This window comes from Delphinus delphis, chromosome X, assembly GCF_949987515.2.
Source record: "Delphinus delphis chromosome X, mDelDel1.2, whole genome shotgun sequence".
Taxonomy (NCBI): Eukaryota; Metazoa; Chordata; class Mammalia; order Artiodactyla; family Delphinidae; genus Delphinus; species Delphinus delphis.
Genome location: NC_082704.1, coordinates 41,980,060 through 42,006,193, shown reverse-complemented (window position 1 = coordinate 42,006,193; position 26,134 = coordinate 41,980,060). Strand labels below are relative to the sequence as shown.

At 44.7% G+C, this 26,134-nt stretch overlaps 1 protein-coding gene across 1 annotated transcript; it reads left to right on the top strand.

The window, feature by feature from the left end:
• Positions 1-3,368: 3,368 nt before the first annotated feature.
• SRPX2 (sushi repeat containing protein X-linked 2) lies at positions 3,369-25,569 on the top strand. Its single transcript, XM_060001691.1, has 10 exons — positions 3,369-3,513; positions 7,870-7,950; positions 15,963-16,154; positions 18,269-18,445; positions 18,723-18,849; positions 19,009-19,130; positions 20,416-20,595; positions 21,269-21,402; positions 23,896-24,017; positions 25,128-25,569. The coding sequence occupies exons 1-10, from the start codon at positions 3,432-3,434 to the stop codon at positions 25,306-25,308; spliced, it is 1,398 nt and encodes a 465-aa protein (XP_059857674.1). The 5' UTR covers positions 3,369-3,431; the 3' UTR covers positions 25,309-25,569.
• The last annotated feature ends 565 nt before the right edge of the window (positions 25,570-26,134 follow it).

Here is a 26,134-nt window from a genome sequence, read left to right as displayed (position 1 = left end):
GCAGCTCGGTGCTTTGTGAGCACCTAGAGGGGTGGGCTAGGGAGGGTGGGAGGGAGACACAAGAGGGAGGGGATATGGGGATATAAGTATACATATAGCTGATTCACTTTGCTACACAGCAGAAACTAACACAACAATGTAAAGCAACTATACTCTAATAAAGTTGTTAAAAAAAAAGAACATTTTTGTTGAATGTGTGTCTCCTCCAATCCATGAGGGCAAGGATTATCTCCATTTTACACATTGATGTCTATCAGGTATTGATACCTCAAAGAGTGTGTGGCACATAATAGATGCTCAACAAATATTTGTTTAATTAATTATGGATTAGGATGTCAGGGATTTTGTCCACCATCCTTAACACAGTAGATGTTTGATAAACTTATTAAATGAATGAGGCCAAGACCATGTCTTTGCTTTCTTTATACAATGATCACACTGTTGAACACATGATTAACACTCATTACATATTTTTGATCGGTGGATGGGAAATGAAATGGGCTTGCTACTGAACTTTTTATTATTGTAAACACAATTCTTCCCTTCATGACTGAGAAGGGGTTACCAGTTTGCTTACACACACAAGGAAGAAATCATTTCTACAACAGCTAAAAAAAAATTCTTCCAGGACAATGCATTTAAAAGGATGGAAATTAAACTCTAAGGGGAGGGAAAGTATCAGGAGCTGTCCTGCACTGTGGTAGAACAGTCTCATTATCATATACTAAAATGAACAAAGCTTGCTTAGTGAGGAGAAACACAGCCCTCCATAAGAGATCATTGGGAAACAGCTTAGCAATGGCTATAACCTTGCCATGCAGAGATAGATCATCTCAATTGGCTTAAACAACCTCCCCCTAAAGCTTCTCTAAGCATGCTTTGTCTCCACTCTTATTACAGGAAATCAGTTTTGATTCTGCAGGCTAGAAGTGCATGGTATTTTTTGTCAGCAACATAATCTTATCAGAAACTGAAGTCCATAGGAGTTAGGTCATCAGAGAGGGTTTCAAAGTGGATCTGACCCTGTACATAGGGATGGCAGGGCAACTTGGGGATGGAGAGTACTAAGGAATTACAGGGGAAATCTGCAGGGAATGTCAAAATCAGCTCCACTCTTCCCCTCTCCTAGGAGTTTGTGGAATTCCTTTTCATTCAATCCTGAGGTCATGCTGAGTCATTTTAAAAAAAAAGTGTTCTTCAGTGCACCACATCTCTGGAAGCCCTTTAGCCAGCCTGTTAGTCATTACTATACTCACAGGCTTGGGGCCAGCACCATTCACACTTTCCTCTGCTCTGCAGCAGACGGATTGAGCTCCTCTCATCCTTGAGTTCCTTCTCCCCCACCTCTCTAAAACTCTTCTGAGGGAGGAACAGCTATAACTTTGGGGATAATATAGCTTTAAGGAAACTTTTGGCAGATGCTGATGTCCTAACATCTGGGCAGTGTTAACAGAATCCCGGAGGCCCGGACAGACCAGGAGCCACTCGTTCTAGGAATGTAAAAAATTAGAAGTTTTTCCGACTGATGAGAGGAGCAGAGAGGAAGGAGAAAGAGAAAGAGAAGGAGAGAGAGAGAACACAAAAAAACCATACAACAGGTAAGATCTGCCGCTTCATCCGTCCACACCACACTACCCCATTTCACAACCCGAGAGGGTAACGAGAGCCAGGACTTGGGCAAAATGGCTTGGAGGTGGGGTGGGGGGAGGAAGAAGTTCTTTTATGAAACTGGACCACATGCTGCTTTCCATTTGAGCCGTGACCTGGCTGCAGACACAAGTTCCCACTACCTTCCCGGCCCACAGCAGAGGGATGGCTGACCCCAGTGATGAGTCAAGTTTTCAGTCTGAGATTGGGGAGAAGGTGGGCAGGGAAGGGGTCACAGGCTCAGAGCACTGGGTCTGCAAAGGAAAGCCCCTGCTCCCAAACAAGGAACTGGATGGAAGCTGCATGTGGGAGAGGGGTTGATGATTAGGGCATCTAGCTGTTCATTTTCCTGAATCTCTCTTTAATCTCCTCTCTCTCATCCTTTCGCTCCCTCTTTCTGCTTTTATCTCTTGCCTTCAGCTCTGGCAGATTGTCTTTTCTTGCTAAGCTTCCTTTCCACATCTTTCCACTTTCCTTGCCTCCCCCGCTTGCTCTTACTTCTCTATCCTGCTTCCTTGCCACTCTCTAGACAAAATCTGAAGCCATGGAGTAATGAACTGGAAAGTGATTTTTTGCCATTCTTGGATTTCTCACGCCCCTTAGGGAGGCTGGCCAGAATCTGCCGTCTTTTTGTTCCTCCATTTCTGGGACCGACACCTCCCCCGAGCATGGCATTTCATTGAAAGCCTGTGGGTGCTTGCTGAGAAGTCCAGCAGCCAGTTTATACCAATGGGCAGCAAGTTTTAATACTGTCATTTATGAAGCATTTGCCTACTGGGAACCACACAACTCTCATCCCATTAGAGTGAGGACAGGACGGGAAGTAAGAGGGCAGTGGGAGCTTACTTACCCTCTCCTCACGTACCTCAGTAGGTTCTTTCCAACCCCACTGACTTCCTGCTGGCTCAGCAGGGTAAAACTAGAAGGTTAGGCTGGACTTGAAAGCCAGAAGCCACTACTAAACCACTAAGCCTCAAAGCCCAAAGCTAAGAACAGAGCCAGGGTATAGTCACCACCTGAGAGACTGCAGAAAGGAGACATCCAGTCCTGTTCAAGATGGAGTTGGTAATAATAATATCTAATATACATGGATTGCTTCCCTATGTGCCAGGCAATAGTCTATTCTATAAGGTAGATACTATTATTATTCCCATTTTATAGATGAGGAAACTGAGGCTCAGAGAAGGTAAGGAATTTGTCCAAAGCCCCATAGCTAATAGGGACAGAATTGGATACACATGCAGATCTGTGTAACTCCAGAGTTCAAATTCTTAGTCCATATATGCTAACACTTTCCCAGATTTGTGGTTAGGAAGTACTAGTTAAGCGGATGAAACCATCAACTGGTGCCTTTAGATTGCAGGATTCCCGTTTGGTTCTATATGACTTAATGTTGGCCCTTTCCTGGTCTTTGTACCTCACTGTCCCTCTCTGTAACTTGGAACATAGAACATTGGCATCAGCTATCACCAGGGTCAATTGAGAACTGGTTGTTTTATGCCCTATTCCTCCTGGGAGGGAAAGACCAAAATTAACAAACAGAGTGTTGTTTTTCTATAAAGTGGAAGATCCTTACAAGGGGGACCATATAACAGGCATTCATTATTTTAAAAATCTCTCTTCTTCCTTGCAGATCGTGCATTTCTGCTTTCTCTCACTTTTGGAAGTTCATTGATGGCTGATTTCTGAAAGTCATCCTCCTTTGCCCTGGTGCTCCTGGCCACATACCTCTATTCTTGTCTCCCTAAACCACCCTCCCACTCCCCCTTCTCCCCCTTTCAAGGATGGCCGTTCAACTAACTCGAAGAGGAGCTCTCTCTCTGCTGCTCTTCCTCACTCCAGCAGTGACGCCAACCTGGTATGCAGGTAAGCTCTAGGAGCTGTTGCCCATTATTTCCAGGAAGGGCAGGGCTTAGAGCAAGTGTTAGAGAAGGGAAGGGTTAGACCGCAATAGGAGACACATAAATTAGATACAGAGAAGAACTATCCTCAACAACAAAGATGGTTAAACATTGCAAAAGGCTACCGAGGGAGGTTTTTGAGGCAAACAGGTAAGAGATTTTTGAAAACAGGCTGCACCAGCATAAAAATGACATTGGTAAATATATCCTTGTAGCTTATTTGTACTACACAGGGAATATGGCAAATATTTTATCATAACTATAAATGGAGTATAATCTTTAAAAATTGTGAATCACTATATTGTACACCGGTAATTTATATAATATTATACATAAACTATACTTCATAAATATAATAAATATAAATAAATATTAAAAAATAAGGTTGGTCAACATGGCTTTTGAGGCCACTATCTTACCTGCTTCTTCACTTACTTTCTCTCTCTTTCTCTCTCCCCTCCCAGACCTTGTTTATAGGATGAGATTTTTATAGCCTTTTCTGCTGAAGATTGTTAATGACAATTCAGACCACGTTCTCTTAAACAGGAATCCCTCAGTTTCTTCTGGCTTGTTTCTTATTTTGGAAGGGATGGGCATTTCTAGATCCCTGAATGTTTCATCCTTTGCCCCTGGGGAGACATAGGGAGCTCAAGAGAACAGACCCAGCGAGGAGATGGGAGAGGGGAAGGGAAGGAATGAAGGAAGGATAATGAAGTGCCAGACAGGGGTTTTTGATGGGGCCCAGCTGGCATTCCAAGTGCTAAGAATGTTCTGTGGCCTGCAGCATCTGCCTTCACGGGGGCTGGGGGGAGTAGGGGCAGGAGACAGGCCCAACTAATGGAGTTAGAAAAACATCCAGAGATGAGTAAATAAGAAACTGCTTCCATCACAGCTGCAGTCATTGTAGCTAAAATTTTCCACATGCCCTTAGCTCCTGGTGGAGGCTTCTGGCAGTAGCTCTGTTTGGAACAGCTGCATCAAGCTTTCAAACAAATATGCGCACTTCTTCCCCTCCTTGGCTTAACCTGGCTCTGTAGGGGGTGAAGCATAAGGGCTGACGCTGAGATGAAGAAATTCAAGTCAAGCCCTTGGAAGAGTGCACACTGCTTGGGGTTATAGGAGCCCCAAGTCCCCAGGAGATACCATGTGCAGCCGTCCTCCCCAACCTCCCCCCAGCTTCAGTTCAAGTACATGAGCCCAAAATCCGGCCAAAGACCATGAGACTATGGAGTGGAGGTTAGATGGCTCAAGCCCCATTTTGAATAACTATAAGAAACCTCATGGCACACAAAGGCCTTGACCTTTCCCAGGGTGGAAGCCTGAGCTGTTGGAGTCTTAAGGACAGTGCAGTTTTTTTAAAGACTTGGATTCATTTGAAACTCTCAAAGGGCTGTTTGCAAAGGTGGCTACTCCCCACTTCTCACAAGAATCACTATGGTCATCACTCCTTCTCAGGAGCCCAGGCTGGTGAGGTCTCTGACAGCCCTTCAAGCCCACTCATTCTGCCTTCCTCTTTTCTTAGGAAGCTACGTGATGAGAGAAATTTGGAAATTTCCCAATAATCCTCCCCTACATCACTAGCTCAGTTGTCGGAGCTTGCTCCATTCCACCTGTTCATTTCTTCATTCAATAGATATTTAATGACCACTCTCTATGCATTCAGCACTGTTTTGTTCATGACTATAGCTTTGTCCTCCAATGGGAATAGTACAAGGAAAGCAGCCAAGTGTGGATTCCTGGCTAATCAGAAAAAGGATCCAAGAATAATCAGCAGGGAGTGGGAAGCGTTAAGAATATAAATCAAGCCAACAGTGGGTTAAAAGTGCATATTGGCATATCTGTGCAGTTCAGGAAGTCAGACAGTATTTCTTATCATAATCCAAGCATTAGGGGGGATCTTAAAATTGTCATCAATTATCAGTTACATTTCCAACCACACCTTTGTGAAGGGTAGTGCTTAGAGGGTCTGACTGTACTATGGAAGTTGGAGGAACCCAGTAACAGACCACAGAGTAACCACTGATCAGCATAAAGGAACCAAGGAATGCTGCCCAAAGCTCTCCCAACCAGGGCTGAAGAGGGACAAGCAGATAGAACAATGTGGGAAGGGGGGACCCTCTGGTTTCCCATATCTCATCTCAGTATCTTAATATTTGCCAAAAAAATACCCAAAGACAGGCAAAGAGGAGAAATGGAAAGGCGTAAAGTGGTAAGGTGGCCCCAACTTATTCCTGTCACAAAGCAGACTTGGCACTGGGCCAGCCACCTCTGTACCCTGGCGAAGACTGTAATTATCTGACTGAGTCTTCCCCTCAGCTTTCCCACATCCCCTGTAATTCTGGAACGATGTGAAATGCTTGGTGGCCTTCGATCCCGCACACATAGAGTGAAAAAAGGCTGAATTGCGAGAAAGATTTTGGATTTTTATTCCTGTTGGGTGTTGTCCAAAGCTCTCCCCTACCGCCATCTTTAGTGGAGTGTCTGAGTTTGGTCTCGAGGGGATCAAACCGCCCTGGGCTGGAATACCCATTCTACTCCTTACTAGCTGGGAGACCTTGGGCTACTCCCTGAATTCCTCTGAGCCTGTTACCTCAAGTGTATATGAAAGCAATATGGGTGTCTACCTCACTGAGATGTCAGGGTGATCTAATGAGATGACGTATGTAACGCGCTGAACCCAGAGGAGGTGTTGAGTGATGTTAGCAGTCGTTGTTATTGTGGTTGTTGTTATCCAGCCACAGGCCTTGGACACTCCTGTCTGCTCTTCTGGTAAACAGAGGCTTGCTCCCTGCTGGGCATTTCTTCACAAGCAAGCTCTGGAACAAGGGTAGGGGGACCAAAGCGTTTAGAGAATCGTGCACATCTGTCCTCCTGTTTACAGGCGCTGCAAGGGTTTGATACTAAACTGAAACAGCTGACAAGAATTCTGTTTCCCACCTCCCTACAAAGAAACTTCCCAGGTGGGGAAAGAGGGAGCAAGGGAGAGGAGGCCTAAGAAGGAATAAAGGAAATCCAGGAGAAGAAGCAAAATGGGAAACCAGGAAAAAATAAAGAGAAGGAGAAAAAATGAACTCTTTCCTCTGGAATGAGGGCAAACCAACGAGGACATGATTTCATAAGGCAAACTTTCAGTTTGATTCATTCCCTTGTTCATCAAGCTGGACTGGTTTCCCAACACGCCCCCCCACCCGCAGCCTATGCCTGTGGGGACTGGAAGAGCCTCATCATCTGCGCTCTGCTCCACCCTTTAGTGCAGGGGGCCTTGTGCCTCTGTGCAGAGAGGAGGCAGGCGAGCTTGTGGTCGGAGTGTTGACACAGGCCAAAGGGCTTCAGCACTAAAACCCAGCCCTGTCCTGGAAGCACACCCTCTCCTGGGAATGCAGAATTGTCTTCTGACTCCAGCAGGGCTGGCTGCTCTATTCCTGTGTGTGCTTTAGGGCTCTGGGAGGCTGGAAAGAGAGCTTCCGGCAACTTCCCTCCGGAAAGGACCAAGTTGTATTCCAATTAGTTCGTATTCATGACCCATTTCCTGCCGTCTGGTGGAACGCACTGTTTAGTCTCCCGGACAGCCATAGACTGGCCTCCACCGGGGAGTGGCCCACTTAACGGGATGAGGGTGGTTGTGGAATGTTCTCTAGCTCAGCAGCCCCCTACTAAGGCTCCTGCTGATTAGAGGAACTAGACATCTCTCCAAAGCAGGACAAACTGCTCAGGAAGTGAAACCCTTCTCATGCCCCCTCGCCTTTTGAGCCCTCCCTCTTTGCCTTCGCATGCCACCCCTAGCCCTGGCGACCAGGTGGCAAAAGGCTGGTGCCCTGTGGGCTGGTGGGAGCTTGAGGAATTATTTCCCTCTGAGGATTGTGAGAAGGCCCATCACTAGTGGAAAGACCCTTGCTCAGGCTCTATGTTTTCCTCCTACCTGGGACAACAACTGTCCATCCTCAGAGCTTGGTCATCAGTGTCTCACCAAAACTCATGTGTTACATCAAGGAAATGGGTCTTTTCTAGTCCAGATGGGCAGGATTCATGGCTGGTCAAGAATTTTGATTTTTTTCTTTTGAATGGAGGTTTCCAGTGCTACCAGTAAGCCACCCACCTCTCCCCCAACATGAGTTCACCCTCTGTGCACCTGAGGTGTGGACGTTTGACCACAATAGCTCTGCTGCTTCACAAGACAGGATTTTCCCCACTAAATAGCCACCTAGTTCCCCACCCATGGAGTGTCATGTCCTCAGAAAGGGACGAAGTTGGAAAGGGGAAAAGGTTGGGAAGGACTTGCATAAGAAACCAATATGTCATCTTGATATATTCTTCATTCTAGGTTCAGGCTACTACCCAGATGAAAGCTACAATGAAGTATATGCTGAAGAGGTCCCACAGGCCCCTGCCCTAGACTACCGAGGTAATCCTCTCTGCTTCTCAGGCTCAGGAAGGGCCTTATCTGGCCTAAGGCCTAGGCCCTGCCTGAAGCATCCTCACCCAGCTTGGCTCATTTGTGCCAAAGCTGCAGCTCAGGGAAGCAGGGGCTGTGGTTTCCAGTCATGAATTTGGTTACTGGCTTGCTGTGTGATCTCACCTGTCTAGAATTAAGGTTGCCCATCTATAATTAAGTATTGACTGAGTACCTACTGTATGCCTAATCCTCTGTAACGAAAGCCTTGGGTGATATAAAATCTAAGGTAGGGTTTTGTCCCCCTCAAGAAGCTTACATTCTGCTGGGGGATATGGGAGAGGGTGCAATAAAATTAGCAGGCATAGGGCAAGTAAGCGTGAAACTCTGTGCTAGCAGTAAATGCGATAGGAGTTAAGAAAAAGAAGTCATGGGAGGGGTCATGAAAGATGACATTTAGACTAGGCTTTGAATGATGTGTGGATCTGAGAACTGGAAAGGGGATGGGAGGGCCTTCAGCATAGCAGATGGCCACAGATATAGAGGTAAGAACAAACGTGTAAGAGGAAGGAGCTAGGAAGAATCCAGCCTCATTAGAGGAGATGGGATGTGGAGGGAGTAGTAGGAGGTAAATATAAAGAGTGAGACCAAATTTGGAAAGGCTCCATGATCTAGGGACCCTTCTAAGGAGAGGCAGGAGGACTATCTGTGAAAAATGCTGAATAGCAATTCCTGCATTAGAAGGAAATTTAGATCACACAATGTCTGATATCCCTTCCACTTCTAAGATTCTTTGTTTCTGTGCTTTGCAAGCCATGCTGAAGAGTTTAGCTGTTGTGCTAGAAGTTATAAGGAGTCATCGTATGTTTTTGCAGAGGGGAGTGAGATTGTAAATAGTAATTTCAGAATATCAACCTCATTACTGTGGACAGAAAGTAGGAGTTTGGGAGGGGTAGAGCCTGGGTCAGGGAGATTCTCCAGGAATCAGTAACAGTGATGTTGGTAAGAGATGATTGAGGCTAGTAGAAAAGAAATGGAGAGCAAGGATGAACCCCAGAGGTGGCTCAAACAAAGAGATGACAGACCTAGTACAGATTTGATGCACCAAGAGGGTAAGAAACAAACGACTCTCTGAAAGCATCCAGTCTGAACACCTGGGAGAACTGTAAGACCCCCCCTCTCACAGAGACAAGGTTAGAAAAGAAAAGTGGTTTGGGGCTTTCCTGGTGGCGCAGTGGTTGAGAGTTGGTCTGCTGATGCAGGGGACGTGGGTTCGTGCCCTGGTCCGGGAAGATCCCACGTGCCACAGAGCGGCTGGGCCCGTGAGCCATGGCTGCTGAGCCTGCATGTCCGGAGCCTGTGCTCTGCAACCGGAGAGGCCACAACAGCGAGAGGCCCGCGTACCACAAAAAAAAAATGGTTTGTACCCTATAGACAGTGGGGAGTAGAAAGATGGAGCTTCGTGAGTCAGGTCGTTAGCTTAGATGGATGAGCTGTCTGAGGGATCAGAGGGCCAAGGTCAGAGCCTTAGAAGACATCTACGAATGTGATCAGGAGAAGAGGAACCAACAAGAAAAAGAGAGATCATTAGTGGTCCGCCATGTAGGAGGAGATTGGGGTAGCACCTATCAAATTACAGAAGCCACGAGGGAAGAGAATTTTAAGGAAGGGGAAGGGATAACAGATCTACTGTGTCAAATATTGGAAAGAAACAAATTGAGGGTATAAACAATATATTTGGCAAGAAGAAGGTAAATGGTGACCTTTGAGAAAACAGTTTCAATAGACAAATGATCGGAGTTTGGGGTTCCTCTCTGCTCCTTTCTGGCTACCTTCTACCTGTCTTCTCACTGCTAAATTGTCCAGACCCACTGCCTCTCTGTCCCAGCACTTGCTAACTCCCCAACTCCCTATGGTCTCTTTCCCACTCACCCACAGATTTCCATGCTGGAATGACAGCCCTTGAAGATCAATCACAATTCTCTCCTCAAGCCCAAATCATATGGCCCCTTCTTGAGCTCAACCTCCCCCATCTCTCAGAAACAGTGGACACCATCCCTCACTTCTCACCCCGCCCCCTTCCTTGGGCTCCAGGACATTTCACTATTCTGGCCATAGCTGAAGCCAAGAACGGAGATGCGTTCTCTAGTGGTGACAAGAGGGAGCCTGAGGCATGGATCTGAACTTTGAGTGACCCTGACCTGTCCCCCTGAGCTTCTGGACTACATCTCCAATTGCTGCTGGACACTTAAATTTGGAGATATCGAAAACTAAATTCTTTCTGCTTCCCTGAAAAAGGTTTGACATCTGGCCTTCAAACTTTTGATAATGATACCATCATTCTCTTAAAAATACCTTAATGGCACCTTTAATAGCCCCTTTTCCTCATCACCTCTCACCAGTCATTCACCAAGAATTGTCATTTGTTTATTAATCCATGGGATTAAAACCTTTATTACCTCACACATTGATAATGACAATTGCCTCCTAACTGGATTCTCTGACTCATATTTCTCCTTTCCCCAAACCTAGTGACCCACTGTGATCATTTCTAACAGAATTTGGTCTCAGTCTAGCTGTCCGGCCTAACAACTCATTACCCCTTCTCCCCACATGAAATCGATGAGTAGCCAGATTAGTGGAGCTTTACTCTGTTCCCTGTCTGCTTTGGCCCATGCTGAACTCTCCCTCATCCATTCATTCTTTCATTCATTTGTTCAATGGCTATTTGTTGAGTATCTACTGTATACCTACTCTGCAATAAATGTTTATTGTCTGGACCACTCGTTCGGCATTCATTATATACTGCCTCTTTGGTTTACTTTTTATTACCCTCAACAAAATAGTTACCTGTTTAACAGAAGGAGCCACGTATGACACCCCATAGAGCTATGTCAAAAGTAGATGCTCAAGAAATGTTTACTGGCTGGTTGGCATTCTGGGAGCAGAAGCCAGATTGTAGGAGACTGTAGATGGGAGAAGTAGATAGGAAAAAGCAACAGGTGCAGAAGGTACTTTCAGGGGGGAGGGTCCAACAGCCCTATGATTAATATTAATCTGCCTCATTGGTTATTTTTAAATATGTATAAAGCCATTAAAAAAATAAGCCACATGGTGGCCTTTGGCCTTGGGGTCAAGTGTCTCATGGCTATCTTTGGGACTTAGTCTCAGGGCATAAAACTAATTCAGTATGGTTATCTATGTTGAGGGGGGAGGGGTGGCCAGGAAAGTACAACCTGAGGTTCCAGCATTCCTTGTAAGGTCTTGTGACCTCATAATCCACAGCTCTACAACTGTAGTGTTTAAGAGACTTTCTGTAATTTGGGGATGGCATCTCCAGATGGCTGCAGCGTTTTGTTGCTTGAGATGGGATGAGCCAGTGGCTCAAACCCAGACACTGATTCAGGGAATATCATTCCCATTCCCAGGATTAGATATATTTTACACACGCATTTTCATTTGATTCTCAAAACAGTCCTATGAAACTGGTTTATTATCCCCACTTTACAGATCAGGAAACTAAGCTCAGGGAATTTCAGTTTAGAGAATCATAGAGCTCAGGGGTGGCAGAGCAGGAATTTCAGCCCAGTTCTGTCTGACTTCAAAGCCAAGCTTATTCTATTTCTTTCATAAAAAAGGTAACCTTTTTTTTTTTTTTGCAAAGAAGGTTTAAAAAAAAAAAAACAAGAGTTAACCAGTAAAAAGCAGATCAATATTTTAGAGCAAAGTGTGCATGTACTTTGGTACCATTTTCACTAATCTTGAACTTTCTTTCATTCCCTTAAACTGAGTCCTAGCTTGGAGTCAGAAACCGTTCTCTGAGGTATGTCCCAATCCTCTGGGCCACCACTTGCTCCCAGATTTCTGCAGCTCTGGGCAAGCTGGTAACTCTGCCTGAGTTATCTGAAGGTAATCACGAAGAAGGCGCTTTCAATCCTGTTGTCAGCACACTGTTTTCTTTATAATCTCTAGAAAGAGATATGTGGATCGCAGAGGCCACAGGCCTGAATTCAAATCCCAGCTCCTCCACCTTCCAGCAGTTTTGACCCTGGACAAACACGTATTATGTGCTAGTCACTGTGCTATGTATTTTATAAATGCTATTTCATTTAAATACATTTCATGCTTGCTCTGGAGTGATAGGGGAAGACCTCTAAAACACATAGTTAAGTTTATTTTAAAAAACATTGGTGGGAACAGTGGACGTAATATGCTACTCTATGTGATAAAGTGGAGGGGAAAATAAGATTCGCTGTATATGTGTAAAGAAACTATTAACAGTGTTTCCTGATGGGGGGACTTAGTGGGGGTAGGTGTCGGAGCAGGGGTGGGAGGGAGAATTTTACTGCATAACTTTTATACTTTTGGGGTTTTGAAACATATGGCTATAGTACCTAATCAAAAATGTAAATGTATACTTCAAAACAGCAGCCTAACATGCTGCAATGACAGATATTGTAGTTAGAAAAAAAATGGCTTTTAGAGCCAGACAAACCTGGGGTTCAAATCCCAGCTCTGTCCCTTACTTGCTGAGGGATCCTGGGCAAGTTACTTCCTCATCTGCAAAATAGGGATAAATACCTACATATTGTACCTTACAGAGCTATTGGGAGAACTATATGAGATGATGGGAAAATGAAAATATAAAGCATGGTGACTAGCACACCATAGCTACTCCATAATGACTAACAATTTTCCTACCACGTTCTTAGTTTCAATTTCCCATCAGTACTCTTTTGTTCAGCCAGTTATGAATCTCCATAACTGTACTGTCACCTCTCCCATGTGGAAGTATTTCTTCATCTCATCCACATCAATGGCATGAAAGGCATTGTCACATGCCTCACTGACTTCCACATAATGCACCTACCATTTCCCCTGCTCTACTAGTCTGGTGACCATACCCAAAAAGGAAACAAGGTCAGTCTTCAATTACTTGTTTTGGGGGTCACTTGGAGATCACCACTTCTTCTCCTAACTGCTCATAAGCCTATGTTTAAATATTCTAGAACACTTTGCTATCAGTGCTGTCAGTCTCACCAGGCTATAGTTCCCAGAGGCTGCCTTCTTCTTCCTTCTGGGGCTCTAATGTACAGCATGGTGACTATAGTTAATAATTCTATGTTTCATAGTTGAAATTTACTGAGAGTACATCTTAAGTGTTCTCACTACAAAAAAAATGGTAACTATGTGAGGTGATAGATGTGTTACTGAACTTGATTGCAGTAATCATTTCACAATGTATACATATATTAAAACATCACATTGTTCACCTTCAATATATACGATTTTATGTGTTGATTATACCTCAATAAATCTGGAAAAATAGAAAATTGGGATAGTGTTTTTGCTCTTTCCAGCCTTCCAACATGTTCTTTTTTTTTTTCTTTTGGTAAACTGCTGTGCCTCGTCAAGTCTTTATTTTCTTTTCTTCCAGTTTTATGGAGATAACTGACATACAGCACTGTATAAGTTTAAGGTGTACAGCATAATGATTTAACTTACATACATCATGAAACGATTATCACAATAAGTTTAGTGAACATCCATCATCTCATATAGATACAGCATTAAGGAAATAGAAAAAAATATTTTTCCTTGTGATGAGAACTCAGGATTTACTCTCTTAACAACTTTCACATATAACACACGGCACTGTTCATTGTATTTATCACGTTGTACATTACATCCCTAGCACTTATTTATCTAACAACTGGAAGTTTGTACCCTTTGACCACCTTCGTCCAATTCCCACTCCCCCCACCCCCTGCCTCTGGTAATCACAAATCTGACATGTTCTCTTTATGCCAGTATTCCTCGAGGCCAGCCAATTTGGACTTATTTACAATAGCTAGACCCTCTATTACTGTCTCAGCATTTATCCTGAGGTATATATTTCCCTTTACTATTGCTTGCTTGTTCTATCCATTCCACTTTTATGTGTATTTTCCTTGACAGAATATGGGTGAAAAATAGGATGAGAGTGATTGTTGAGGTCCCGGCCTCGAATGTAAAGTCTTGATGATATGTGTTGTGACCATATAATCAACAGCTCTGCAGCTGTAGTGCTTAAGAGACTTTCTGTCATTTGGAGACGGTGTCTCCAGATGGCAGCTGTGTGTCACAGCCACAGGCTCAAAGCTAACGCTAGAAGCCATAAGGCTGTTGTGGCTTAAAGGATAGTTTTCTCACTGTCATCTGTCTTCATTCTCCAGCTGCCCTCAAACAGAGGCTCTAGCCTTTCTTTGTTCCTTTAGCTCCTGTTGAGCTTTTTTTCACAGCCCCCCTTTTTTTGTCTCTTAGGATTTGGGAACCAAATTAGCTCATACGGGGCTTTAGCCTTCCCAGCCCCAGGCTAAGAAATCTGTGTCAGCCTATGTATGTGTTCTTGGGCAGGTGGCCCTCTGCTTGTTTATATGTTCCCCTTTAAAATCTGAACCCACTGAAGAGTCATTTATTTTGTGTAGCAGATGAGGCAACTTTATGATAGCTTTATGATTTAACAGCCCTATTACCTTTTGTGCTCAGTATTGAACTGGAATTGGACTTTCATTCCTAAGCAGTCTACTTTGACATGGCATTCCCCTCCTCTCTCTAGCTTACATTTTTGTGTTATTTTTAACAGTTATTGTAAATGTACACACTGTAAAAATTCACTCTTTTTGGTGTTTTGACAATGCAAAGAGTCAGGTCATCAGTACCACAGTACCAAAAATTTGCCCAGGGCTGTCCCTTTGAGGTTATCCACCCCTCTACCCCAATCTCTGGCAATCACTGATCTATCCCAATATTTCTGCCTTATCCAGAATGTCACATACATGGAATCCTACAGCCTGCAGCCTTTTGATTCTGGCTTCTTTCATTTCACAAACTGAATTGGAGATTCCTCCAAGTTGTTGCATGTATCAGCACTTCCTTCTTTTGTATGGCTAAACCACAGTTAGTTTAAACATTCACCCTCAGAAGGACATTTGAGCTGTTTCCAGTGCTTGACAATTATGAATAGAATACTTTAAACATTTGTGTACAGGATTTTGTATGAACACGGGTTTTTATTTCCCTTGGGTAAATACCTAAAGTGGGACTGTGGAGTCACCTGGCAAGTGTACATTTACCTTTCTAAAAAACTACCAAATAATTTCCCAAAGTAGCTGCATCATTTTGTATTTCCCCCAGCGATGTATGAGAGTTCTAGTTTCTCTCCATCTTCACCAACACTTAGAATTGCCATTTTTTTTAAGTTTAGTCATCCCAATGGGTGTATAAGGGTATCTTTTTGTAGTTTTGATTTAGCATTTCTCTAATGACTAATGATGCTGAACATCTTTTCGTGTGCTTATTTGCCATCACTATATCCTCTTCAGTGGCATATCTGTTCATATCTAAAGCTTATATTCTAACTGGATTGTTTGCTTTTTTTACTGTTGAGTTTTCCAAGTTCTTTATATAGTCTAGATACTAGTCATTTGTCCCATATATGGTTTGCAAATATTTTCCCCCAGTTTGTGGTTTGTCTTTCACCTATCAACAGTGCTTTCCACAGAACAAAAGATTTTAACTTTGACACAGTTCAGTTTCTTGATTTTTTTTCTTCTATGAATTGTGCTTTTCGCATCATGTCTAAGATCTCTTTGCCTAGCCCTAAATCCTAAAGATTTTTCTCCTATTTTTTTTCTAAAAGTTTTATAATTTTACTTTTTTCTCCGAAGTCCATGAGCCATTTTGAGTTAATTTTTGTTTAAGGTATGAGACACTTAGGTCAAGGTTCTTTGCTTTGCTTTTCCTTTTTTTTTTTTTTTTTTGGCCTATGGAAGTTCAATTGCTCCAGCATCGTTTGTTCAAAAGGTTATCTTTCCTCTATTAAATTGTTTTTGTACCTTTGTCAAAAATCATTTCAGTATATTTGTGTGAGTCTGTTTCTGGGCTCTCTGTTCTGTTCCATTGATCTATGTGTCTGTCCTGTCACCAATACCACGCTGTCTTAATTACTGTACTTCTAGCTTACTTTTCTTCTATTGCTACAGTCCCCCGATGGTGTTATACATTAAATATCCAGGATGGAGAAGCCACATGCTACTCACCAAGAGGAGGAAATTATCACAGCAGCCTGGGCACTCGCTGTGAGCTCTCCTGTGACCGGGGCTTTCGACTGATTGGACGGAGGTCGGTGCAATGCCTGCCAAGCCGCCGTTGGTCTGGAACTGCCTACTGCAGGCGTAAGTGGTATCTGTGCGTGCATATGTTGACATGAGCGTGTGAGAGAGGCTGTCCGGCCAGCCACCCAGGGTATATGCCTGGAGGTGTTACTCTGACCTCTGTCAAGTGCAAATTGAGAATCTTCCACAGGCTCCCAACAGGGTCTTTCCCCATCCTAACATTCCAGCTCATTTTCTCTCCCTGTGGTTATTGGTCAAGCAATAGGGGCATTAAGTAGCAACCAGCCCTTCTGGCACAAGAGGTCGAGGAGTGCATGGAAGGCTTACGCCTGGGGCCTGATGTAGACTTGGGCCTTCCTCTGGAGCTCTGAGCATATGTGGTCTCAGACTCATTCCCACTTGTGGTAAACTGCTGTACTTCCTGACCTAAGGCCTTAGAAGGCCTTGGCAATGAAACTATAAGACATCCACTAGTCTTCATTTTCTTCTGAAAGTCAAGAAGAATCCCTAAGGCTGGAATGTGGGTGTGCTAATATGCACGTTTCACGTCATGTCCCCCTTAGCTCCCAAATCCCTGCCTCTTATTCAAGCCCTACAGCCTACCCCATTTTGGCAGCTGAGCTTTGTCTGTCCCTATGTCCATCACTGAATGCCATTTGTAGAACACCCATGTGTGCGGGGCCCTGTATTGGTCACTTCAGAAGCCAATCTCTCAGTTACCAGGCTGCTTATAGACTAATGGGATGGAAACACAAATGTGTGCACGTGAATGGAGTGTAAGGGGATGCAGAATGCTGAGCATTCAGAGAGAAATGGGGTTGGTCAGAGAAGATGCTGTGGAGGACAGGAGAAGCTTGATAGCCAGAAAGAGGGAAGCTACCACGTCCCTCTAGGTGACTGTAATGCATTTGTTTTAGGACTTAGACACCATCATTTCCAAAATGAATTTGAATTGGCCTTACAAATAAGTCTACAATGAACATAAAACTTAAAATAAGTCTACAAATGAACATAAAACCAGTTAAAAATTGGAGATGTACATATTTCCAGGTGCCTAGAATGAGTTAATTACTATATTTAAACACTGAATCTGGCTGTGTCCTTCCTCATAAGAGACACAAGGGCAAACACTTTGGATCTATCATTTTCACTGTCACGTAATATTAAGAAAACAAATTCAGCTGAAAAGACAAACCTTTTTTTTGGACCTGATTTCAAGGAGGTCATTTTTTGCCTAGGTCTTTATATAAAGGAGACTGGAAAAAATAAAAGGCAATCATCCTCAAGTCTGATTTGACCAAGAAGCAAAACAAACATAGCTCATAGAATCTTTATTCAAAGCTCCAATAATTGAAGTTAAGGAGGGTTAGAACTTAGACAACCTAAAGGAAGATATGGCTGGCCTACTTCTTTCAGGCATCAGGTATTTCAAACTAGACTTTGGCAAGCACAGGCTCACAATCAATTCATGGAAGCTGTCTCCGCTGGCACACGTGATGTCTAAAGCACATGGACTCGTCTTTAAGCAAATGCCACCAAAGCTGGCCCTCCAGGCACTGGCCTGACTTGTATTCTCACTGGCACAGAGGGCTAGCCTGCCTGTAAGTGAGCCTCAGCTGAGGAGTGCTTGTGGTAGTACCAACATTATACTCAAAAAAGGAGCCTTAAATTTGTTCAAGGGCGTCTAGCATTTGAGGAACAAGAGAGGAAAACTATCAGCTGCTGAGGCTCTGAATAAGCCCAGAGGTTTATATGCATTGTCTCTTTAATCGGCACAACAATTCTACTTCATGGTATACACATTTTAGTGACGAAAACACTGAGGCTTGGAGAGATGAGGTAACTTGCTCAGGTCACAGAGCTAGTAAGTGGTGGAGCTGGGATCCAAACTCAGGTGCGTTTCTCAAATCCATGCACTTGGATGAGTAATTTACTTCTTTGAGACCACCACCCCACCCCCACCCACCAAGAGCAGTACCATACTTCATAATATCAAAATAAGAAGGCAATTAGGAAAAAGAGGCAATCAGGCACAAAAATGTCAGGGCAGTTTGGTGTAGGGTTTTCTGTATTTTCTGCTGTTTCCGATACGGTTCTCCCTGTGCTAGATGCCCAGGCATCACCTCCACATAAACCCCACAGGCCACTGAACTTGCCACTTCATTCTCTCTTAGAGATGAGATGCCACGCATTGCCATTCATCACGAGTGGCACCTACACATGCACAAATGGGGTGCTTCTTGACTCTCGCTGTGACTACAGCTGTTCCAGTGGCTACCACCTAGAAGGTGACCGCAGCCGAATCTGCATGGAAGATGGGCGATGGAGTGGAGGCGAGCCTGTATGTGTAGGTAAATGCTGGTCGCTCCCAGCTGTCCTGCTGCAAAGAGCCAGCCTGGCATTATGTCCACCACAGAAGGCATTCCTGCTCGCTGCAAGGGTGGTACCCTGGGCATGGGCTTAACAAAGTGATCACTTCCAGTGGAGCTGGGCCTCCCCAGTTTTGTTGAGCATCTTGAACTGAGAGTGCATCTTTTACCTACCCAGTGGTGTGGCATTGTTTCTATGGGTTCCCTCCAAGGAAGGCAGGGGACCCACGAGTCAGCACTTGATTTATGACCTTGGCAGACATAGATCCCCCCAAGATCCGTTGTCCCCACTCCCGTGAGAAGATGGCAGAGCCAGAGAAACTGACTGCTCGAGTATACTGGGACCCACCCCTGGTGAAAGATTCGGCTGATGGCACCATCACCAGGTGAGTAATGGATGCCTCCTATGCTTCCCACCAGCTTCTCCCAGGCACTCAGGCTGCCCACACTGAACCGCTCAGACTGAGGGTACAGTGATAATGTGCCCCAGACCCCAGTTCTAAGAGTCACTTTCCTCAGTGGCTCTCTCACTTTGTCCCATGCAGGGTGACACTTCGGGGCCCTGAGCCTGGCTCTCACTTTCCCGAAGGAGAGCACGTGATTCGTTATACTGCCTACGACCAAGCCTACAACCGGGCCAGCTGCAAGTTCATTGTAAAAGTACAAGGTTAGAAAGAAGTCTTCCATTTCTACATTGCTTATTATTCCTGCTCTTCCCTTACCCTCCAGATGCCCATCACAACCCTCTCCTCTCTATACCTAAAACAGACACTGCATATATATTGGGAGATGGGGAAAATAAGTTCACTAAACAGGTCATTCAGGAAGCCTGCATGACATGTGCATACACATGTTTCAGAAACTCTGTTTCCCAACAAGACTTTCTCACTCTCCTAAATCTACATAAAATCCACAAAGGTACTCTTATCCATTTCTTTTCTTGGCCTTCAAATTAATGATTAAAGCTAATCAGCCTTCATTCTCCATCTTCCTCCTCTGCTGAAATTGGTGGTGTTGGCTGCCTGATTCTTGCTTTTTGTTTTGTTTTGTTTTCATCATAAAATTAATTCATGCTCACTGTTGAACATATGGGAAATAAAGAGATATATAAAGGGGAAAAAACCTATTACTCTATCATCCAGAGGCAATTGTTGTTAATCTTTTGGTATTTTCCTTCCAGTCTTTTATTCACACATACTTTGAAAAATATATAATTGAGATCATACTGCATATCCAATCTTATGTCACCCTTTTTTACTTTTCATTATAACACAAGTACTTTGTTTTTTTTTTTTTTTTTTTTTTGCGGTACGCGGGCCTCTCACTGTTGTGGCCTCTCCCGTTGTGGAGCACAGGCTCCGGACGCACAGGCTCAGCGGCCATGGCTCACGGGTCCAGCCGCTCCACGGCACGTGGGATCCTCCCGGACCGGGGCACCAACACGTGTCCCCTGCATTGGCAGGCGAACTCTCAACCATTGCACCACCAGGGAAGCCCCCTTCAGAAGTATTTTAATAACAGTATAATAATCTGCTTCTAAGAATATATCATACTTTGCTTAACACTTCTCCCACTGATGGATATTTAAGTCTCCTCCAATTTCTTTTTGCTATTAAAAGTAATTTGTATGGTAGTCATCTTTATGAGGGGTGTCCCCAAAGTCTGAAAACAAAAATGGCAATTTCTTTTTACAGATTGATACTCTTTTGATGACACTATATATACTCACCTGTGCTTCCACATTTTATGAACACCTTTGCCTACATTTTAGATTTAATTCCGTAAGGAAGGAAAATTCTGGCTCTAGCTCTGGCCATTGGAAACACAGACAAGTCATTCATTCTGATCTTTCTGGGTCTGCTGATCTAGAAAACCCAGGATAGGCATCCTCTTAGCCTTTTTTTTTTCTAAAAGAGATAACATAGCCCCTAACTTGAACTCCTCCCTGATAGTGAGACGCTGTCCAACTCTGAAACCACCACAGCATGGCTACCTCACTTGCACCTCAGCGGGGGACAACTATGGTGCCATCTGTGAATACCACTGTGATGGAGGGTATGAGCGCCAAGGGACCCCCTCCCGGGTGTGCCAGTCCAGCCGCCAGTGGTCAGGATCACCACCTATCTGTGCTCGTGAGTGAAACTAGGAAATGGGGAGAGTGGACATATTGATCAGGGCTACTTTGGGGGATCTCCCAATGTCTATGACTCAGGGGCCAAGAGCAATGTGTCTGATGTGGGAATGGGGGATTCTGAGATGTTTCAGGGCCAGTGTTCCCCTTAGCATACTCCACCTCCAAGAAAAAGGGTTTAAAATCTCCAAGTGTTCTTTCAGGATTTCCCCCAAGGAAAATGGAGAATGGACTTGAGGACACGGGGAGGGAGAAGGGTAAGCTGGAACGAAGTGAGAGAGTGGCATGGACATATATACACTACCAAATGTAAAATAGATAGCTAGTGGGAAGCAGCCACATAGCACAGGGAGATCAGCTCGGTGCCTGGTGACCACCTAGAGGGGTGGGATAGGGAGGGTGGGAGGGAGGGAGACGCAAGAGGGAACAGATATGGGGACATATGTATATGTATAACTGATTCACTTTGTTATACAGCAGAAACTAACACACCATTGTAAAGCAATTATACTCCAATAAAGATGTTAAAAGAAAAAAAGAAAGAAAGAAAGAAAGAAAGGGAGAAACAACCAAAAAAGGTTAACCCGAAAGGCTGGAACACCTCAAGATGTTGTTATCCATGCTGGGATGAAGGAGCAGGCCATACTCTGACTGGCCATGTGCTTCTGCCCTAGCTATGAAGATTAATGTCAATGTCAACTCGGCTGCTGGCCTTCTGGATCAGTTCTATGAGAAACGACGACTCCTCATCATCTCGGCTCCTGATCCCTCCAACCGATATTATAAAATGCAGATCTCTATGCTACAGGTGAGAGCCACTCCTCTAACCAGGGCTTAGCTTCTTTGCATTCCCCCTACCCCACTCCGTTACTCTCCTACCTCTTCTCAAAGACTTGCTCTTTCTGCAGCACAAATGCTACTTCCTCAGACTCTGTGGACAACATTTGATCAGTTTTACTGTAGACAAATTTAGCACATTTTAAAAACCGCTGTTTTTACTGAAAAGACAGTGAGGTTACTGGAATGGTGGGTTACAGGAGGCTTGGTGAAGCATGAGAAGGCTGTGTGGCAAAACACTCTGGAGAGACTTGTAAGATGTATGATCAAATGTAAATGTGGGGAATTAATTATGTTTATGTTTTCAAGGTATAATAGCACTAACAGACAGTAAGTGCTGTATAAGGACCAGGTATACAAGTATGTGCTTTACACATATTCACTTAATTCTCACAGCAACGCTTATGAAATAGGTACCATTACTATCTCCATTTTTTAGGTAAGGAAACTGAGGCATAGAGTGGTTAATGATTTGCCCAAAATCACTAGCTAGTAAGTGGCCGAGCCAGGACCGAACCCAGACAGTCTGATTCCAGGATCTGTGCTCTTAACCACGACTAATAGCAGACGAGAAGGAAAAGTGTTGTGATATTGCAAAGTAATATGTGGGAATTGCGTGAGGATTTTTAACATTCTACCAGATATCTAGTTAAGCCACTTGTGGGGGAAGGAGAAGTGGAAAGGACAGAATAGATCTGACCATTGGGACTTGTGAAAGGAATAGACCAGATTCTATCACTATGTTGTACACCTGAAACTTAAATAATATTGTAAATCAACTAAACCTCAGTAAAAAATAATATAATGTTAAAAATAAAGAATAGACTAGGCTCTTGAAGAGAATTCAAGTTATGCTGACAAGACTTGGAGAACCAGCTCTGATAAGCTGAAAGGGGCTGGATACCCAGGTAAAAGAAGAAGTTATTTAGGGGGGGTTCTAAAAGTTGAATCTTACAAGTTGCCAAGTCAATATTCAGAGGCCCAGGATGAAAGCAGCTGTATCAAGAGAATGACCCTGGGTATCTAGACCAAAAAGGACCTAGTTCCTCCAGGGATCCCAAAAAGGCAGACAAAGGCAATACCTCAGCTTGAGCAGAAAGCAAGAACAAGAACAGAAACCAGCCGGGGAGGACTGTGACTTTGAGGGCCAGGTCTAGAGGAGTAGCCCAAAGATTAAACAAGGGGTGGGCACCAGGCAGTGCTCACTGCTACTTTAAACCTCCCCCCAGGGAACTGGCTAAGAGGCACCCCTGCTGAATGAGGCAGGACAAAGAGCCGGGGTAGGGTTACAGGGTGTCCAGCCCAGTGCAGAGGAACGCGAGAAAGGGTAACGGAAAGAGCACTGGCACCATTTTGGAGAAATTCTGGAGACTGAGAGAAGGCCATGGCCATGTAGCCTAGTGGTAAGGAGCACACACTTGGGGCAGGCAGCCTCGCCCTCATTTTGAATTTTGGCTCAGCATCTTATTGTCATGAAAATGTGGGCAAGTTACTTTCTCCTTTACAGAATAAGAATGATACCACCTACCCTGTTAGGGGTGTTGTAAGGATTAAATTCAATTATTCCCGCGAAGCATTAGGTATGTGTGTTCGATGAACAATAGTCACTGTTATCCTATCACAATAGCTATCCATTAAGAACCTATGTAGCTTCCAGTTATAAAATAAATAAGTCCTGGGGATGTGATGTACAGCACGGTGACTATAGTTATATCGTATGTTTGAAAATTGCTAAGAAAGTAGATCTTAACAGTTCTCATTGCAAGAAAAAAAATGGGACTATGTGTGGTGATGAATGTTAACTGGACTTATTGTGGTGATCATTTTGCAATATAGACAAATATCAAATCATTATATTGTACACCTGAAACTAATATAATGTTATATGTCAAATAATATCTCAATTTAAAAATGAACCTATGTATTTAAAAACCTATGCAGGGGCTTCCCTGGTGGCGCAGTGGTTGAGAGTCTGCCTGCCGATGCAGGGGACATGGGTACGTGCCCCGGTCCGGGAAGATCCCACATGCCGCGGAGCGGCTGGGCCCGTGAACCATGGCCGCTGAGCCTGCGCGTCCGGAGCCTGTGCTCCGCAACGGGAGAGGCCACAACAGTGAGAGGCCCGCGTACCGCAAAACAAACAAACAAAAAACGAAAAAAAAACCTATGCAAAACTAAGCAAGGAGAGATGATGTTCCTGCAATTTATCAATTACATTTCTCTTTTCTACCCCACATGGTGTAACCAGTGTCCCACACTTCATTAGAATAAAGGAAACACTGTTAGGGCAAGTGCTTCAGGAATGACAGAGGGAAGAGGTCGTAGACCCCCTGGTGTGATGGTTGGGGACGAAGCCCCTCCTTTCCCACACTGCCTCCACGTGGTCCCAGGAGGAATCAGCTAAGTAGCCTTAGGTTTGAGTCTGATAGCCTATTACAGAAAACCTTCTTCTCTCCCCTCCCAGCAATCCATCTGCGGACTGGACCTGCGGCACGTGACCATCATTGAGCTGGTGGGGCAGCCACCTCAGGAAGTGGGGCGCATCCGGGAGCAACAGCTGTCAGCCAGCATCATCGAGGAGCTCAGGTCCAGGCTGCGAGGCCACAGGGAAGGGCTGGGCAGAAACTCTAGGCAGGTCATTGGCCACAGGAGGGTTGTGGGACAATCAGCAGACACTACTCTCTTAGGGAATTCCTTGTGTTTGAACTCTTTGGATGTATTAGGTAAGGTCAGAGAGTGGCAGGGTGTCAGAATTAAATTGGGGGTTGGGCGGTGCTTAAAATACAGATGACCACCCCAAACCACCTCAGGACTGTGCTTTTAGGAGGCACCTGAGGTGACTCTGAAGCACAGCCAGGGCTGAGACACAGACCCAGACATGACTCAGATAAGCCTCTGATCCTGTTGCCTTATGGCCTTATCCCTTTGCCCTCAGTCTCCAAAGGAGCAAAACACATTTTAGGCATTGAAATCTGAATCATACCCATCTGCCCCTGGGGGGAGAGAAGACCATAGGCAACAGGTGGTAGAAGTTGACTTTTCTCATTATCTATCTATTATCACCCTTCCAATGCCTCCACATATACTCAGAGCCAATAAAGCCATCACTGATCTCTGTTCTATAAACAATACCTGCCCCTAAAGCTCAGTCTCAGTAGGGACAGAAAGATTCAGTCCCAGATAGAAGAGAGACTGGGAAACACTCAGAGGAAGGAGACTGCAGACTTGGTGATATTGCTCAACTTCAAGGTTGACTAGGTGACATTCATCAACCTCAGGGCTGCCATGTTTGGTTGTGCAGGCTGTGCCCAGCCCAACTCTAGGAAACACTAGTCGCAGCGTAGTGCATGTGACCAGTACTCCCTGGAGTTATTCCATGCAGCCCGCATTGCTGTATGTGATAGCCCTGCTTAAGGGGGCCTGTGAGGCAAACACAGCTTGGTAATAACAAAGCTGTTCCATCTGGAGTGAGGAAGGGACAGCTTAACAGAGCTAGACACATAGGTGCAGCAAGACTCGGGTCTGAGCAGAGAAAAACAAAGGGACTTGAGACAGGTAGTGGAGGGGATGGGGCCAAGGGATTGGGTGGGGAAAAAATTAGTCCATCAGTGGAGCTGTGAAAGGTCAGAGGGTAGTAGAGCCTGGTGGGATGATGCCAATACAAGGTCTCAGACCTCCCTGGGCTCTTCTCTCTAGGCAATTTCAGCACCTCACTCGCTCCTACTTCAACATGGTGTTGATTGACAAGCAGGGAATTGACCGGGAACGCTACATGGAACCTGTCACTCCCGAAGAAATCTTCACGTTCATTGATGACTATCTACTGAGCAACCAGGAGCTGACCCAGCGCCAGATGCAAAGGGACATATGCGAGTGAACTTGAGTCAGGGTATGGTTGAGGTCAAGGGCAAAGGTCCCATAGTCAGCCGAAACTGGGGCCTAATAAAAGGAGAAAATGCTTTTTCCACAGCTCTAGGGACAGGACTCTGAAGTGGGTGAGGTTCCCGGATCCTGGGACATTTCCAGGCACCTTTTTAGGGCTGTGGAATAGTTTCCTTAAGTAAGTCTCTGCTTTAGGTAGCACTGGAGGAGCATAAGAAGCTAGGGAGGGACTGAGGACAGGCCCTGGGCAGCAGGTTGTGGACAGAAGGTCTTGCTTTCCTAACCTGGGCTTCTGCCCAGCTCTCCAAAGTCTTCCAGATAAGTAAATTCTAAATTCATTCACTAACTGGCTGTGTTTTAAATGGCTTCTCTACCCTGAAGTGACAGCAGAGGGCAGCACCATCACAACAGACAACCAGGACACTAGCAAGTGTGGCTGATCTTCCTTACAGGTTAACTGTGTGATTGGAGGTGGGGGGAGCACCAAAACATTCTTGAACTTGTTTGTCCTTTCCCTTTTTAGGGTATTGGGCCACAAATGTTCTGTTAGCCATCACTTCACCTAAGAGTTAGCAAACTGCTGCAGGGGGAGGGAGCTTGGGAAGTAAAATCAGGCCAGAGCAGAAGGCTTTCTCCTGCCCCTCCAACTAGCTCATGGGCAACAGTCTCTCTCCTTACTGAGCCTCCAGTTCTCATAGCAAAAAGGGAGCCAATGCTGCCCCTTCCTCAGAGAAACCCCCAGTTCGTGATCTAGGAAACCTCAGAACCACCAACTATAAACTAAATCAGGGAGAAGGAAAAAAGACAGCCTCAGCCTCATG